General features: G+C 48.7%; 2 protein-coding genes across 5 annotated transcripts in view; one reads left to right on the forward strand and one right to left on the reverse strand.

Annotated features, from left to right (window-relative positions):
• DFFA (DNA fragmentation factor subunit alpha) overlaps positions 1 to 16,659 on the reverse strand; it is a 39,373-nt gene extending 22,714 nt beyond the window's left edge. Inside the window, exons 1-2 of one of the 3 annotated variants that reach the window (XM_029579139.1) lie at positions 16,526 to 16,659; positions 7,075 to 7,236 (exon numbers count right to left, since the gene is read on the reverse strand). In XM_029579139.1, coding sequence (XP_029434999.1) covers positions 7,075 to 7,192 — 118 coding nt within the window. In that variant the 5' untranslated portion in view covers positions 7,193 to 7,236; positions 16,526 to 16,659. Of the gene's footprint in view, positions 1 to 7,074; positions 7,237 to 16,273; positions 16,430 to 16,525 lie in introns of those variants that run through there. The other 2 variants (XM_029579137.1, XM_029579138.1) reach the window with 2 other exon arrangements.
• PEX14 (peroxisomal biogenesis factor 14) overlaps positions 16,604 to 18,405 on the forward strand; it is a 200,302-nt gene continuing 198,500 nt past the window's right edge. Inside the window, exon 1 of one of the 2 annotated variants that reach the window (XM_029579134.1) lies at positions 16,604 to 16,988. In XM_029579134.1, the coding sequence (XP_029434994.1) occupies positions 16,920 to 16,988 (69 nt within the window). In that variant the 5' untranslated portion in view covers positions 16,604 to 16,919. The remainder of the gene's footprint in view (positions 16,989 to 18,405) is intronic. The other variant, XM_029579136.1, reaches the window with a different exon arrangement.

The following is an 18,405-nucleotide window of genomic DNA, read 5'->3' on the forward strand; positions in this document are numbered from 1 at the left end:
CATGGTTCCCTTGTCCTGACGTAATTTCACGAGAGTCTTCAAGAGAAGAGGAAGTGGAAGGAATGCATAAAGTAGACCGGTTGCCCACGAGACGGAGAATGCGTCTCTGGGTTGAGAGTGTTTTGCTGTGAATGAGAGAGCAGAAGTTCTATACTTTGCGTTTTGAGGAGACGTAAAGAGGTCTATCTGAGGATATCCCCATTGTTGGAAGATGGAGTTCGCTACCGACGGGTTGAGAGACCACTCATGCGGTTGAAAGATGCGACTCAGCTTGTCTTCCAACACATTGTCCACTCCTGGCAAGTAGGTGGCCCTGAGGTACATCGAATGGGAGAGAGCTTCCGCCCATATCTATGCAGCTTCTTGACACAGAAGGAAGGAGCCTGTGCCTCCCTGTTTGTTGATATACCACATGGCCACCTGGTTGTCCGTCTGGATCAGGATAACTTGATTTGAGAGGTGATCCTGAAATGCCCTGAGAGCATATCTGATTGCTTGAAGCTCCAGGAAATTTATTTGGTGTTTGGCTTCCTCTGGAGACCAAGATCCTTGTGTCTGCAGATTGGCCACATGGGCTCCCCATCCGAGGTTGGAAGCATCGGTGGTGAGAGTTATTTGAGGGTCTGGGGCCTGGAAGGGCAAGCCTTGGAGGAGATTGTTCTGATTTTTCCACAGGCAAGAGACTGATGGAGTGAGTTGGTTACGTGGACAATGGTCGACAGGGGCTGAATGCTTTGAGTCCATTGTGACCGTAGAGTCCACTGCATGACTCTCATAGCCAAACGGGCCATTGGTGTGACTTGAACTGAGGACGCCATGTGTCCCAGGAGGATGAGGAAGTGGCGTGCAGTTGCGGAGTGCTGGGACTGCAGCTGGTGTGCAAGAGACACGAGAGTGAGAGTCCAAGTCTGCCCCAATGAACGATAAGGTTTGAGATGGGACTAAGTAGGATTTGTCGTAGTTGACGAGAAATCCTAATGAAATTAGCGTGTGTAAGGTTAGACTGAGGGACAACTGAGCAGCTTACTGAGTGGGAGCCCTGATTAACCAATCGTCTAGATAGGGGTAGACGTGAACACCCTGAGTTCTTAGGAAGGCTGCAACCACTACGAGGCATTTCGTGAAGACTCGTGGCGCAGAGGCTAGGCCGAATGGAAGCACTCGGTATTGACAGTGCTTGGGGCCTACTAGAAACCTCATGTATTTGCAATGAGATGGAGTTATCGCAATATGAGTGTATGCATCCTGGAGGTCTAGAGAGCAGAGCCAGTCTCCTCTTTGTAAGAGAGGAAGAAGCGAGCCTAAGGTTACCATTTTTAATTTCTCTCGCTGGAGGTACTTGTTGAGGGCCTGTAGGTCCAGAATAGGATGAACACCTCCTGATTTTTTGGGTATTAGAAAGTACCGGGAATAGAACCCTAGGCCGTGCTGAGAGTAGAGTACGGGTTCTATTGCCCTGGACTGGAGGAGGAGGGAGACCTCCTGTTCCAGAAAGTTGGAGTGATCGGATGTTCTCCACGTCGGTAGAGGTGGGGAGGTCCGGTGGCAAAGAGAGAAAGTTCAGATGGTAACCCTGGGCAATTATCACCAGTACCCATTGGTCTAATGTGATTGAGTGCCATATGTTGTTGAAATGGCACAGTCAGCCTCCCACTGATATGTGAGGCAATAGTGGCTGGCTGCTGCTCTCTAGGTGGAAGTCAAAAACCTGAAGCAGGACCTAGCTGAGGAGCTGCTTGTGGCTTTTGTTTCCGTGTCTGACGAGACTGGGCTTTTTGAAAAGGTCTCGTGGCATGGGATCTGGTTGGTGGCACAAAGGACTTCTTCGGCCGGAAGAAGGACTTCTTAGAGTCCTTTCGGAAGGGCAGTTTTGAAGAGTAGTCAGATGGTATCAGAAAGAGCTGTCTGAGAGTCTCATGATGATCCTTAAGTTCCGCCACTGTCCGTTGAATCTGTTCCCAAAATAGGTTATCTCCTACACAGGGTAGGTCAGATAACCTGTCTTGTACCTCAGGGCGAAGGTCAGAAGACTTGAGCCAGGCCCATCTCCTTGCCAAAATAGCTGCTGCAGATACTCTGATAGCAGTATCAAAGATAACATAGGATGATCTGATCTCATACTTGCCTGCCTCAAAACCCTTGTTTTTTAGGGTTTGAAGCTGATCTTGGAATTGTTGAGGCAGGGTATCTGTCAAATCTTGTATCTGCTTAAAAATGACCCTATTATATTGGGTCATATAGAGCTGATAAGCAGCAATCCGGGAGATGAGCATTGAGCCTTGGAATACTCGGTGGCCAATGGCATCTAGAAACTTCTGTTACTTGCCAGGGGGAAAAGAAGTGTGAGGCTTTGATCTCCTTGCTCTTTTTTGTGCAGATTCAACAACTACAGATTGGTGATCCAATTGAGTTTTCTGAAAGCCTGGAGCTGCCTGCACCAAATAGGTAGTGTCAGCTTTTCTATGCACTGGAGCAATGGAGCCAGGATGTTCCCAGTTCTTCTTGAGGAGATCCAGAAGCACCTGGTGGATAGGGATGGAGGTTATTTCCTTGGAGCATCCAAGAATTGGAGCAACTCCATCATCTGATGTCGGTCATCCTGTTCAGTCTGCAATTGGAAAGGAACCAATTCAGATATTTCCTTCACAAAATTTATAAAGGAGAGGTCCTCTGGAGGAGAACGCTTCCTACTTTCAGTGGGTGAAGGTGGTGAAGGTAAATCATCAGTGTCTGGGGAGGAATCATCAGTCCAGGTGTCGTAGGGATCAGCACCTGTCCCTCTAGGATGCAGAGGGGGACGGGATGGTGAGATACCTGAAGGTCTTGGTCTAGGCTCCGAAGGAATTATCAGAGGCACCAATGAAGGCATCGAAGGCACCGGCGCAGGCATAGAGGGTATCGATGGATGGCTCGGTGGCGCCTATGGATGTATCAGCACCGATGGCTGGATCGGTGGTGAGGGACGTATCGGCATCGATGGCTGAAGCAGAACTCCAGATGGAGGGATGCGGGACGGTGTTTCTCCTCCCGATGACAATGTAAGCGGGGAAGGCACCGGAGACATCGGAGACCCGGGGTCCATCGGTTGAAAAGCGGCAATGAGCGCTTCCATCCTGGAGAGCAGCGGTGTCAACACTGCTGGAATCGAGTCGGTGGACGGTTCCGCAATCGGTGCCGGAGCAACCTGGAGTCGTTTGCATCGCCTTGTCGATGGCCGCCTGAACCATCCAGTCCAGTTCTTCTCGGAGACCTGGAGCAAGCAGCCCCGGCTCCGGAACAGAAGAAGGAGGCAGAGGCATAGCTGGAGGGACCACCGTTAAAGGCGGAGTCGCGGCTCCCGATCCCCTGTCGGGGACCCGGTCGCCAAAAAGGTCGGTGCCTTTTCTGGACGGGGTTTCTTAGATGGCGGCTCGGCGATTGCGAGGTTGATGATTTCACTCCCTCGATGGTCCGAGACTTCCGGTGTCGATGGCGATGTTTGTCTCTACGATCCCCTTGGTCCTGAGGGGGGAGTAGAGGGTGTCGATGGCCGAGATGTCGTCGATGCCAGACGGTCTCCGGCGGTGGTCGATGCTGGTGCGAAATTGACGGTGCCGGTTCTGACGACGTCGATGCAATAGACGGAGTCAGGGTTTGAGCATGGAAGAGAAGTTTCATCTTCTCCATTCTGGCCTTGCGACCTTTTGGTGTCATTAGGGCACATTTGGTGCAGGTCAAGACATCGTGCTCGCGTCCTAGACCACATAACAGACTTTATGGGGGTCTGTAATGGACATGGTGCGATTACAGTTCGGGCACCGACGGAACCCCGACGCCATGGCTGTGGAAAAAAATCGAGCCACGGTACGGTCGACAGCCAGTAGGCCGCAAGGGCCAAACTTGACGGTAATCAATGGAAAACGGGTCTGAAAAAAGTTAAAGGAGGGACCCCTGTGGGGGCAAATTAACTTTTAGTAATTCTGTGAGGAAAATTCCTGTCAGGAATCTCTGCAGAGCTCCTTTACCGCGAGGCTACTGCTGCGTGGAAAAAAGAAGACTGAAGGGGGACCCCTGCTGGCTGCAGGGTTGGTGCTGTGCTGGGCATGCCCAGTAGGGGCCAGTCAAAGTTCTGGAAACTTTGACAAAAGTGTTCCGTGATTGGGCTCCATCCTGTGATGTCACCCATATGTGAGGACTAACATCCTGTTATCCTGTGAGAAACAATGTTTCAGCATACTTAGGACAAAAGCATGGCCAATAGATTTGAAATCTGTTTCAAAATGTATTTCAAATGCCTTAAAAGATGCAGTTTATAATAGCCAGTTTTCAAAATATTTTGAAAATGCTGTTGAAAAGATAATCTACTATCAAACATAATACTCAAATTATGAACTGAATCTTTAAAAGGATTAGTAACATCTAACAAAGATAAGGAACTCATTTTGTGAAAGGCCAAGAAGTCCATTTGTCTAGAGAAACAAAATGATCTTTTGAGTAAGCTTCATGGATATTAAGGGTAGCGGTAATACATTGGGCGATACCTGGCTTCTTACTTAGTATGTTTTATGCATTACAGAAAGGAGTTATATGCAAATCAGACAGCACAGTAGAGACAAAGAAGCTGCAGAAATGAGACTGTGCCTAGATCAATTGAAACCCTGCTGCTGCATTCAGCATCTTCCCTGCTGTTGATAGGAATCCGGGTCTGCTTAGCCGTGCCACTTTGATGTCATCTGTGGGACCAGAGCAGGAATCAAACTGTGCCCAGAGCACCTGGAATCCCACTGTTGCTTTCAGTATCTACCCTGTTGTTGGTTCTTGCTTCGGATATATTTAAAAAAAATGTATTATGAGTTTTTGCCTCTACGGCCATTTCATTTCAAATTCTCTCTTCGCCTGCCTTATCAATTCTTTACACTTAACTTGACAATGCTTATGCTTTTTCCTATTAAGTATTATTAGGATATTTGAGATAAGACATTAATACTAAGCACTTGAAAAATATTATGCAAACGTTGGCATACAGGTTTGGAGGAGGTGGGCCTCAATCTCTGCATGTACTCTGCTATATATTATTCTGCACTACTTTGGAAGATATTGTACCAATAAAGAATTTCTCTTTGCTGTCAAGGGTTCACTGCTTGCTTATTCCTGCAGTGGGAAGTGCCCACAAGGATTATATGTAATATTCATGTTATTACACCCCAGTATAATTATATTTATATTAGCACTTCATCGCTGCTTCACATTCAATCTGGGCTGCTATTATGCCTAGATCTCATGCAACACTAGGCTTAGCCTTTTTTATATTTTTGTGCATTTGATTATTTTTTCTTTAAGAGAAGGCCTTTGCATTTGCACTTTTGTCAGACACCATGATCTCAACCCTCTCTATGATCTTTAATAACCAAAACCACCTCAATCACCACCCAGCCCCTATTACAGCAACCCACCCAATTGAACCTTCTAAACCCAATCGACCTCACACTACCATATCTTAAAAAAGTCTTAAAAAAATTGAAGCCTCTTCTTTATTTCAATGATTTTCGGATGGTCCTACAAGCCATTATTCTATCAAAAGTCGACTATTGCAATTCGCTTCTCTTTGGCCTTCCATATTCATCCATCAAACCCCTCCAAATGCTACAGAACTCTGCAGCCAGAATCCTTACCAATACGAATAAAAGAGATCACATCACCCCCATTCTCAAGCTCCTCCACTGGCTGCCTATAAAGCAAAGGATCCTATATAAAGTACTCACCGTAATTCATAAATCCATTCACAATATCTCTCCTCTTCAATTATGTAACCAACTACGCTCTCACTCCTCCTCTAGACCCATCAGAGGAGCATATAAAGGCACACTCTATGTACCTTCAACAAAATCCTCGCATTATAAACGTGCCATATCTACAGCAGGCCCCATTCAATGGAATGCGCTCCCACCAGACATTCGGCTTGAGCTCTGCCACTCTTCATTCAAAAAAAAACTTAAAACCTGGCTCTTTAGCCAAGCTTTTCCAGGACAATGATCATCATTTTTTCCCCTCCAACCAGCAAGAGCATATCTTCTTCACAAACCCCCATTTTCCATACCACTACCTACTTCGGTATCTAATCTCTTGCTGCAGGACACTTGAGACTTTCTCACTTATACGTTATAATTTTTATGCTCAATAAGACCTGTCAACTTAATTGTTTAAGTCTTTTTCTTTCTTTCCTTTATCTTTTGGTCATCAATGTTACAACGTTATTGTTAAATTTTGAACTTATGTACTCAATAAATAAATAAATAAATATCCTACATAATCTCGAGAAATTACATAGCAGAGAATCCTCTATCAATGGATAACATTAATTCCATGACAAATCTGTCTTCATTAACATAAACAACTAAATGTTCATAATGTCTTACTATCTCCGACCTTGCCACATATCTACCCCCATAATCATATGTATCAGTAATGTTTCTATGCTGTTTCTCCCGAAGGAAACCCACGTCTCCTCCCACAGTTATGTTTGCGATATTTAACCTTTTTGTAAATGATGCTATACCTAATCTGCTGATATATAAGCAACTATTTATACCCTATTGTTTCTGTTGTCTGAACCTAGCTGTATCTGATGCTTTAACCTAGCTGTATCTAATGTTAGACTTATTGTGTTACGCCTGTAATATGTTGTTATACCTGTAAACCGGGGTGAAGGCCTGTTGCTAAACTTCGGTATATAAAAACTTACAAATAAATAAATAAATAAAATAAATGTGTCTTTTGAGTTTTTCATCCTGTTTATTTCTGACCACTTCTCCAAAATGTCTAGATCATTTTGAATTCCAATCCTAGCCTTCCAGGGGTTTGCTACCATTCTCAGTTTGATACTGTCAATTAATTTTATCATCCAAATCATTCATAAAACTGAGTAGGACAATATCTAGATCCCAGCCATAGAAATCACCCTCCCCTGACTCGAGGGACATGGGTAGTGCTGGAATAAGACATTTTCTGAAGACTGAAAGCTTCACCTGAATCACCTGCTCAGGCTTCCAGTAGTATTGCACTGACAGAATCACATGAAGGGATGTTCTTTTGTACCTATACTGCTGGAAATCCAGGACTCATTCTTGCACAGGAACACGAATGTAGTGTTCTGAGGCAGACAGAGAAAGTAGTCTTCATCATCTACTATGGTGCCGTCTTCTTCTAAAACCATGGTAATGGGTCCCTGAGTGCCATCAAGTGCCAAAATCTCACAACCTGTGGGACAGAAACAATTTTGATATTAGTAGGACTGCATCAACAAGCACTGCTCCTTTTCCTGCCATCAGCAAGGGCAATAATAATGGTCCCATGCAGTTGTGTGTGGACACTGAAGGGTCTGCTGATAAGTTTTACACGCATTGTCCTGATGTTAGCATGGAGCCCCTGTGCTCCACCACTCCTCTCATGGACTTGTACATTTTGCCTACATACAAGACCCAAAGCATTTCAGAAGCACACATAAGAGCACCTCTGCTCTCTAGAAAGTCATATGCACATGGAGAGATTCCACAGAGAAGTGAACAGTTCAGAACACAAAGCAAATTCTGTGTCCCATACACAGGGATGGTAACTTTCAAACTGCTGTGCGTCAGCCTGTGCCCAGGGACGCGGCTATTTTATAACATACACATGCATATGTACACGTCTTATAAAGTTGCTTGGCCGTGCACAGGTGCACCAAAGTTTGGTAGGACTGTGCAAATACTGCTTCTACTGCGTAAATCGGGGTATTTTAAAAGGGCCATGCACTGATGCTATTTCCAGCTTTATAACCGAAAACAAAGTCTTAGAAAACAATATTAAATCTTCATTCCAACTGATAAATTCACACAGAGAAAACCACTAGTCAATATTTCTTTTTAACTAAGGACTTTCATAACACCCCATGGATGTCGAAAAGAACTTTTTTTCATTTTCAGTATTTTTATCGCTGACAGATATTATCGGTCCAATGTTCATTACAGTTCAAACTAATTTTTTTTTTAATTTTTATATGCCATAAAAAATAAAAGCCTACTTCCCATATTGTACCTTTTGGATTGAATAAAGAAATTGAGTGGATGGTTCTATTTGATTGACATCCTTACATTTTATTTACGTCTCATGACATCACACTGATAATGACAGCTTACTCAAGATGGCTGCTGACAAGGAAGTAGATTGTCAGCAATAAGTAAGTCTCTGTATGATCGTTATGGTGTACATATTGTTAACTTTTCTCCTCAGAAGCTGTCTTGAAGTGAAAATCGCGATTGTCTCGCACGCTATTTTTGTAATGCTGGATTTTTATCATTTTAGATAAAACTTGCCTTCATGGAGTTGCGAACAACAAGAAGCCCATGAAGCAGTGGTTTGAAACAGGATATCATGTCGGGTGTAACAAATGGGAAGTATGCTACTTTATTTTTTATGAGCATATAAAAAGTCTAAACAAAATTGTTTGAACTGTAATGACCATTGGACCGATGATTATGCAGGGGGCCTTGGCTTCGGAATGACCATGCCCTGCCCCTTCTGAAAACGTTTGAGATGTGCATATCCGGGTGCTTTTTAAAATTCGCTGTGGGCGCACAAACTCAACATATTTGCATGTCGGGCTTTTAAAATTCACCTTTAATTGTCCATTGGGCAGATAATGAAAACCAGAAAAAAAGTTGGAGATGAAAATTCTAAGGGTCCCTAAATTTCTATCACATTTCTTCATCTATAGAAGTCATAGAGCTACTGAAACCTCAGAATCTCTACAAATCCCTAAACCCTCCTTAATAGAAACTGAAAACTTGTGTACAATAATAATTTTAGTCATTACTTCATTTCTGCTGAGAGAACATGCACTACTTGGAAACTAAAGCTCACTGGGGACAGGAATAATTTGTCAGTACATTTATTTAAATCTCAAATATTCAACATAAACATCCAGAGAAGAGCATACAATGCAAGAATCGAATAGGGCTGAAAGCCAGAAGTGTAGACCAATGTTCTTTCTAATTTTTGAAAGACTACATAAACACATTTTTTCTTTTGTGCTACTTTTTTATAAGCTGAGTTCATATTTGTGCACTAAGAACCAATTTAATGCAAATAATCCCAGGAATGTTTTGTGCACACTATGTTATCCTGTGAGTGCAGGGCTCATAATTTGTGTGCATGTGCAAAGGGAAAAGTGGTGGAGACCCAAGAAAGGTTTGGAAAAAGCTCAAGCCTTGTGCACTTACACACCACGGGGGGTGCGAATGCCATAGAAGTGTTGTTCACAAAACCTTTCCTCACACCGAAAGACATCCTGCTGATAGAGCAAGAATGCTAGCAAAAGACTCTGCAGACAGCCTGTGGATGGAGGAGAACTAGGGAATAATTCAATGCAGGTAGCACTTCCAGGAGGAAGGATACAGCAATGTGGGACACAGGTTTTGAAAAACAGGAGCTTTGAATTCCTAGCAGTAGTACTAAATTAGTTTTTACATTATTCTGTTGGGTGTTAAGGCAAGAAAATCATTAAGATTCCTCTTGTTCACCCTATCATGGGTTTTTTTTTAAACCAGACAAGATTAGAATTTCAGACATTTTTTTTTCCAAATATTTCTTAGGCGCCCAAAACAAAAGAATGGCCCTAAGGAACGTACAACTATGAATACTTCTCGGGAATAAAGTTCCAGTTTGAAGATATTTATGGGTAAAAAAGCTTAAAGTTTTTCAGTTCCTGAAACTCTTTTCCTGGTTTCAAGCAGAAGGTAAAATAGTTCTTAGTTGATAATTTTCTTTCCACGAGTCCTGCTAGATCTCCAATCCATGGCCCTTGGGATTACACTATTCCTCAGCTGTCGGAGACAGAGGCCGTGCTCCTTGATGATTTCACACTTGATCATAAAAGGGGGAGTGAGGGTAGCCTCCTAACAAGGACCCACCTCTTATTTATTTTGTTACTTCTCTCTTCCATCTTTCTTTAGTCCCTCGAGGTCACTCCCCCCTTCCCCCACCTCAAGGGAGGGCAAAGAGGGAAGCGAGAGAGTCTGGTCATTTTGTGCAGCTCTACCTATGGCCCCTGTATCCCTGGCTGGGGAAAGAACAGTTTTACCTTCCTTCTCCTCTAGCCGCACTTTTTTTTACACGTCCGTACTGTATCGGCCTGTAAATGACTTATTGAGCCTGACTTGCAGAAATTCCAGGGACACCTGGACAGCATTTGAAACTGGCGCCACAATATGATGCCTAATTATAGGGTCATAAAAGGAAAAGGCAACGGTTGGAAACTTTAGGCTATACTGTCACAATAAGAGGCACTATTCTCAGGAGTATCTGTAAACACAACCTAAGATGTGTTAATTGCCCTGACCAGCAAGATTTTAACAGAACAATCTAGAGAGTGATGGTAAATGGGCCCCACCTGGGAGAAGCAATCAGGACAGTTTAGGGATAATCACATCATGCTGTTGACATGACAACCAATGTAAATTATTCTCTAGGCAGTCACGCACCTCTTGAATCTTCTAACCCAGTACAATATTGTATGTTATCTATAAAAGAAGGATCACTTCCTGTATACAAGGAGATGCTGGTAGTCAGTTTGTCAGAGAAATGGCATCAGCATCTCCCAAGAATACTTATATTGATCAATAAAAAATTATACTTTCTACAAAAATCTAAGTATTCTTATATCCCTGGATATATTTATTTATTTATTTAAGGCTTTTCTTAATCGACATTCGTCAGAGACATCATGCCGGTTTACAATGCAAAAACAGGGGGAAATAGAAAGAGACCGGCCACGGATGGCCCCTCGCCGCACGAGACACAGATAGAACAAATGCCATCGCGCGATAAGCGCGCGCGGCAAGCCAACCCTCGCGGCATCTGCCTCCTGTCCGGATCCCCCAGCAAGCCGAAACACCAGCAACCAACAAGCAACCGGGCGCCCAGCGAGCAAAAACGGAGAGCCGGCGTGCGGAGAAAACAAAACAGTATCAACTTTTTTTTTTTTAAACCTTCCTCACCAACAACGTCCCTGAAAAACCTGACTAACTACAAAATTAGTCCCCAGGGATCCCAGAGGCTGTGGTTGTACCTGCCCCATCTGCTGGAGACAGAGTAAGACTGAGGGGCTGTGGGTGGCACCTTACTATATGTAGGGAGCCCGTCAAGTTTTGCTCTGTCTCCATCTGCTGGTGCGGAGCCACAACCTAGGTGTCTGGACTGATCCGGGTACGTACAGGGAACAGGCTCCTTCTTGGAACAGTTGCACATTCTTTCCTTTGCATATTTAGTTCCTTCAAAATTTGGAAACCTAAGAAATTGCCTGTTTTGCCTATGCCTGAATCTGGGTCTGATAAGTGCTGATCCCTTTCATAAAAAGAAAAAGATTCAGTTAGAAAACTAACTGTACACTTCTCCCAGCTGACAGGACATTTATATTTTTTATTTATAGAGTTGTAGCAAATGGAGAAATCTAGAGAGACAGAGCAGTGAAATGTGTGTAAAAAGTAGGCAAGTGGGTCAGCCAGATCTATGGGGAGAGGAATTACTTGTCCAACAGTAGCCATAGAGCTAGCAGCAGTAAAGTGATGAGTAGGGAGGGGCAGGAGTGAGCAGGAGAGAGATTCTTTCTCCGTGCCACAAGCAGCCCTGCCTTCCCAGTGACTCCCTCCCCCAGTATCTGCCTCCCCATAGCACCATCAGTATCCTCCCAGCGACCCTCCGCCCAGTCACAGTACCCCATCCTCCCCCATATCACCATCCGTACCCTTCCAGTGACAGTACCCCATCCTCCCCCACAACACCATCCGTACCCTTCCAGTGACAGTACCCCATCCTCCCCCACATCACCATCCGTACCCTTCCAGTGACAGTACCCCATCCTCCCCCACAGCACCATCCGTACCCTTCCAGTGACAGTACCCCATCCTCCCCCACATCACCATCCGTACCCTTCCAGTGACAGTACCCCATCCTCCCCCACATCACCATCCGTACCCTTCCAGTGACAGTACCCCATCCTCCCCCACATCACCATCCGTACCCTCCCAGTGACAGTACCCCATCCTCCCCCACATCACCATCCGTACCCTCCCAGTGACAGTACTCCATCCTCCCCCACATCACCATCCGTACCCTCCCAGTGACAGTACCCCATCCTCCCCCACATCACCATCAGTACCCTCCCAGTGACAGTACCCCATCCTCCCCCACATCACCATCCGTACCCTTCCAGTGACAGTACCCCATCCTCCCCCACATCACCATCCGTACCCTTCCAGTGACAGTACCCCATCCTCCCCCACATCACCATCCGTACCCTCCCAGTGACAGTACCCCATCCTCCCCCACATCACCATCCGTACCCTTCCAGTGACAGTACCTCATCCTCCCCCACATCACCATCCGTACCCTCCCAGTGACAGTACCCCATCCTCCCCCACATCACCATCCGTACCCTTCCAGTGACAGTACCCCATCCTCCCCCACATCACCATCCGTACCCTCCCAGTGACAGTACCCCATCCTCCCCCACATCACCATCCGTACCCTCCCAGTGACAGTACCCCATCCTCCCCCACATCACCATCAGTACCCTCCCAGTGACAGTACTCCATCCTCCCCCACATCACCATCCGTACCCTCCCAGTGACAGTACCCCATCCTCCCCCACATCACCATCCGTACCCTCCCAGTGACAGTACCCCATCCTCCCCCACATCACCATCAGTACCCTCCCAGTGACAGTACCCCATCCTCCCCCACATCACCATCAGTACCCTCCCAGTGACAGTACCCCATCCTCCCCCACATCACCATCCGTACCCTTCCAGTGACAGTACCCCATCCTCCCCCACATCACCATCCGTACCCTCCCAGTGACAGTACCCCATCCTCCCCCACATCACCATCCGTACCCTTCCAGTGACAGTACCCCATCCTCCCCCACATCACCATCCGTACCCTCCCAGTGACAGTACCCCATCCTCCCCCACATCACCATCCGTACCCTCCCAGTGACAGTACCCCATCCTCCCCCACATCACCATCCGTACCCTCCCTGTGACAGTACCCCATCCTCCCCCACATCACCATCAGTACCCTCCCAGTGACAGTACCTCATCCTCCCCCACATCACCATCCGTACCCTCCCAGTGACAGTACCCCATCCTCCCCCACATCACCATCCGTACCCTTCCAGTGACAGTACCCCATCCTCCCCCACATCACCATCCGTACCCTTCCAGTGACAGTACCCCATCCTCCCCCACATCACCATCCGTACCCTTCCAGTGACAGTACCCCCATCCTCCCCCACATCACCATCCGTACCCTCCCTGTGACAGTACCCCATCCTCCCCACATCACCATCCGTACCCTCCCTGTGACAGTACCCCATCCTCCCCCACATCACCATCCGTACCCTTCCAGTGACAGTACCCCATCCTCCCCCACATCACCATCCGTACCCTCCCAGTGACAGTACCCCATCCTCCCCCACATCACCATCCGTACCCTCCCAGTGACAGTACCCCCATCCTCCCCCACATCACCATCCGTACCCTCCCAGTGACAGTACCCCATCCTCCCCCACATCACCATCCGTACCCTTCCAGTGACAGTACCTCATCCTCCCCCACATCACCATCCGTACCCTCCCAGTGACAGTACCCCATCCTCCCCCACATCACCATCCGTACCCTCCCAGTGACAGTACCCCATCCTCCCCCACATCACCATCCGTACCCTTCCAGTGACAGTACCCCATCCTCCCCCACATCACCATCCGTACCCTTCCAGTGACAGTACCCCATCCTCCCCCACATCACCATCCGTACCCTTCCAGTGACAGTACCCCATCCTCCCCCACATCACCATCCGTACCCTCCCAGTGACAGTACCCCATCCTCCCCCACATCACCATCCGTACCCTTCCAGTGACAGTACCCCATCCTCCCCCACATCACCATCCGTACCCTTCCAGTGACAGTACCTCATCCTCCCCCACATCACCATCCGTACCCTCCCAGTGACAGTACCCCATCCTCCCCCACATCACCATCAGTACCCTCCCAGTGACAGTACCCCATCCTCCCCCACATCACCATCCGTACCCTCCCAGTGACAGTACCCCATCCTCCCCCACATCACCATCCGTACCCTTCCAGTGACAGTACCCCATCCTCCCCCACATCACCATCCGTACCCTCCCAGTGACAGTACCCCATCACCATCAGTACCCTTCCAGTGACAGTACCCCATCCTCCCCCACATCACCATCCGTACCCTCCCAGTGACAGTACCCCATCCTCCCCCACATCACCATCCGTACCCTTCCAGTGACAGTACCCCATCCTCCCCCACATCACCATCCGTACCCTCCCAGTGACAGTACCCCATCCTCCCCCACATCACCATCCGTACCCTCCCAGTGACAGTACCCCATCCTCCCCCACATCACCATCCGTACCCTCCCAGTGACAGTACCCCATCCTCCCCCACATCACCATCCGTACCCTCCCAGTGACAGTACCCCATCCTCCCCCACATCACCATCCGTACCCTTCCAGTGACAGTACCCCATCCTCCCCCACATCACCATCCGTACCCTTCCAGTGACAGTACCCCATCCTCCCCCACATCACCATCCGTACCCTTCCAGTGACAGTACCCCATCCCCCCCCACATCACCATCCGTACCCTTCCAGTGACAGTACCCCATCCTCCCCCACATCACCATCCGTACCCTTCCAGTGACAGTACCCCATCCTCCCCCACATCACCATCAGTACCCTTCCAGTGACAGTACCCCATCCTCCCCCACATCACCATCCGTACCCTCCCAGTGACAGTACCCCATCCTCCCCCACATCACCATCCGTACCCTTCCAGTGACAGTACCCCATCCTCCCCCACATCACCATCCGTACCCTTCCAGTGACAGTACCCCATCCTCCCCCACAGCACCATCCGTACCCTTCCAGTGACAGTACCCCATCCTCCCCCACATCACCATCCGTACCCTTCCAGTGACAGTACCCCATCCTCCCCCACATCACCATCCGTACCCTTCCAGTGACAGTACCCCATCCTCCCCCACATCACCATCCGTACCCTTCCAGTGACAGTACTCCATCCTCCCCCACATCACCATCCGTACCCTCCCAGTGACAGTACCCCATCCTCCCCCACATCACCATCCGTACCCTCCCAGTGACAGTACCCCATCCTCCCCCACATCACCATCAGTACCCTCCCAGTGACAGTACCCCATCCTCCCCCACATCACCATCCGTACCCTTCCAGTGACAGTACCCCATCCTCCCCCACATCACCATCCGTACCCTTCCAGTGACAGTACCCCATCCTCCCCCACATCACCATCCGTACCCTCCCAGTGACAGTACCCCATCCTCCCCCACATCACCATCCGTACCCTTCCAGTGACAGTACCTCATCCTCCCCCACATCACCATCCGTACCCTCCCAGTGACAGTACCCCATCCTCCCCCACATCACCATCCGTACCCTTCCAGTGACAGTACCCCATCCTCCCCCACATCACCATCCGTACCCTCCCAGTGACAGTACCCCATCCTCCCCCACATCACCATCCGTACCCTCCCAGTGACAGTACCCCATCCTCCCCCACATCACCATCAGTACCCTCCCAGTGACAGTACTCCATCCTCCCCCACATCACCATCCGTACCCTCCCAGTGACAGTACCCCATCCTCCCCCACATCACCATCCGTACCCTCCCAGTGACAGTACCCCATCCTCCCCCACATCACCATCAGTACCCTCCCAGTGACAGTACCCCATCCTCCCCCACATCCCCATCAGTACCCTCCCAGTGACAGTACCCCATCCTCCCCCACATCACCATCCGTACCCTTCCAGTGACAGTACCCCATCCTCCCCCACATCACCATCCGTACCCTCCCAGTGACAGTACCCCATCCTCCCCCACATCACCATCCGTACCCTCCCTGTGACAGTACCCCATCCTCCCCCACATCACCATCCGTACCCTCCCAGTGACAGTACCCCATCCTCCCCCACATCACCATCCGTACCCTCCCAGTGACAGTACCCCATCCTCCCCCACATCACCATCCGTACCCTCCCAGCAGCCCTCCCCATATCATCAGTATCCCATCCTCCAAGTGCCCCCCTTATCACTACCCCATCTTCCCCCGTGAACTCCTCCTATCAGTGCCCCTGCTTTCCCAATGACCCGCTCCTCTTCCCATGTAAAGATCGCCTGTGCCCCCTCACCTCCTACCTTTGCCCCGCAGCTCCTGCAGGGAACGAGCGGCCACCCCATACCGCCCGCGAATGCCCCTGCGGCAGATAAGACATTTCTTCAGAGGCAAACTCCCACTGTCCTCGGCCTCTTCTCGCTCCATCCCCCCCGCAAGCCGCCCAGGAAATTCCCGAGTCACGTGCCGGGGGGGGGGGGGCGCGCGCGCCCTAGCACCGCACTGCCTGACGGGAAACGGATTCCCCTGTGAAACTGCCAGTTGGTACCTGGGGCTAGCGCGAAGGGGCTCCACCGGGGCGTTTTCCAAAGCTCCGCAACATCAAACACTTTCCGTCACCAATAAGAAAGAAAATTAGCGAGGGCCTGTCAGGCGCGAGCCCGCTACAGGCCCAGCTGTCTTCCCGCCTTTCGCTTCGGTTTCCTTGGTAACGGGAAGCCCGTGCAGTGGGGGCGGGGTCAATGCTGGTCTCGCGCTGGTTTTATTTTGCTATTATTGTCGGAGCTGTGGTGTTTGTCACTTCTGGGCAGTTCTCCCATCGGCGGCCCGGGTTATGGGGTGTATTTGCTTTACAATGCTCGCCTGCTTCATGAGTTTCCTCACGCGCTTTGTTTATCGACGCTCACTTACTCCGGGCTGTGCAGAGCCGGCTCCATTAACGTATGGTCGTTAATGGATTAGTCAGGTCTTATAAAATGGCCTCTTCGGAGCAGCCGGAGCCGCCGAGACAGGTAAAGAGGAGGCAAAAATTGCAGGGTCCAGAGCGACTAAAGAAAAGGGATGGGGCAAAAACTGCAGGGCCCGGAGTGAGCAATGAGGGCAGGGGCAAAAGCAGCAGCCTCTGGGGCGGATAATGAGGAAGGCGGGGGCAAAAACCGCAGGGTTCAGAGTGAGTAACGAGGAGGGCGGGGGCAAAAAGTGCAGGGCCCGGAGTGAGCAATGAGGGCAGGGGCAAAAGCAGCAGCCTCTGGGGCGGATAATGAGGAGGGCGGGGGCTAAAATAGCAGACCCCGGGGCGGGTAAGGAGCAGGGAGGGGCAAAAACAGGCCAGGGGGCGGGAGGCAAAAGCCTCAGGCCCTGGCGAAGATGTGGGATACCAAGAAATGAATTGAAATTGAAGTAACCATCGCCAGCCCAGCCTTCTTTCTGAAAGATTCCACTTTATGTCCGTCCATCAGTGTATAATACATGGACTGCATTCCTCTATCGGTGTTCTTTCATCAGTACATTGTACCTCCTTCTGGAGAGGCGAGGGCCTCTTATCCTGCCTAGCAGGGTCCCCTTCACAGAGCTCTCCCTGTATGGGTTTTAAGGTGGACCAGTCTAAAGAGGGTGTATAGAGCTGCTCATTTACAAAGGGTAATGAGGGAGGGGGCAATATTAGAAGATGGTTAAAAGAGAAAGTGGCGTTAGTGAGGTGGGGGTTCTGTGGAAGGCAGAAGTAGGGGATGGTGAGTTATCTTAGGCAGGATGCTGCAACATAAATGATTCTGAAATGAACACAAGCCCACTGATAGAGACAATTGAAGTTCTTGCAAAAATGAGAGTACATACGTCTTTGGGACTTGATGGGATGTACCCAAAATACTGAGAGAGCTCACGAAAGTGTTGTCTGCACTCTTTGCGACTCTGTTTAGTTTGTCTTTGGAGATTGAGGAGGTCCTGAAGGACTGGAGGAGAGTAAATGTAGTTCAATTCTGAAAATGTGAGAACAAGGAAGAGGCAGGCAACTACACATCCAGTCTAATTTCAGTAATGGGGAAAGCAATGGAAACAATGAAGAAAATGTATGGGACTTTGAAATGAATTAGGGACTTCAGAGTTTCATAAAAATATGATTTCAAGTAATGACCATAAGTCCCATCTAATCTCTTCAATTTGCTTCCAGCTGCATTACCATAAACCCCAGTTGATCTCTGGTTTTCATGACACAACTAAGGATTTTCAGGCGGATGTGCGTTAAAACTGCACTGAATTCCAGTGCAGTTTCTTAATGCATAGATTAACATTTTTTTAACTCTCGCTGCAGTTAGCTAATACTATGCTAATGCATCGTGTTACATTTGCCAGCTTGCGGGATGTCCCCACGAGCTAGCGTACTCACCCCATGACCTGCCAATGCCACACTCCTCTTCACATGCTGCCTCC

This window comes from Rhinatrema bivittatum, chromosome 15, assembly GCF_901001135.1.
Source record: "Rhinatrema bivittatum chromosome 15, aRhiBiv1.1, whole genome shotgun sequence".
In the NCBI taxonomy this organism is placed as follows: Eukaryota; Metazoa; Chordata; class Amphibia; order Gymnophiona; family Rhinatrematidae; genus Rhinatrema; species Rhinatrema bivittatum.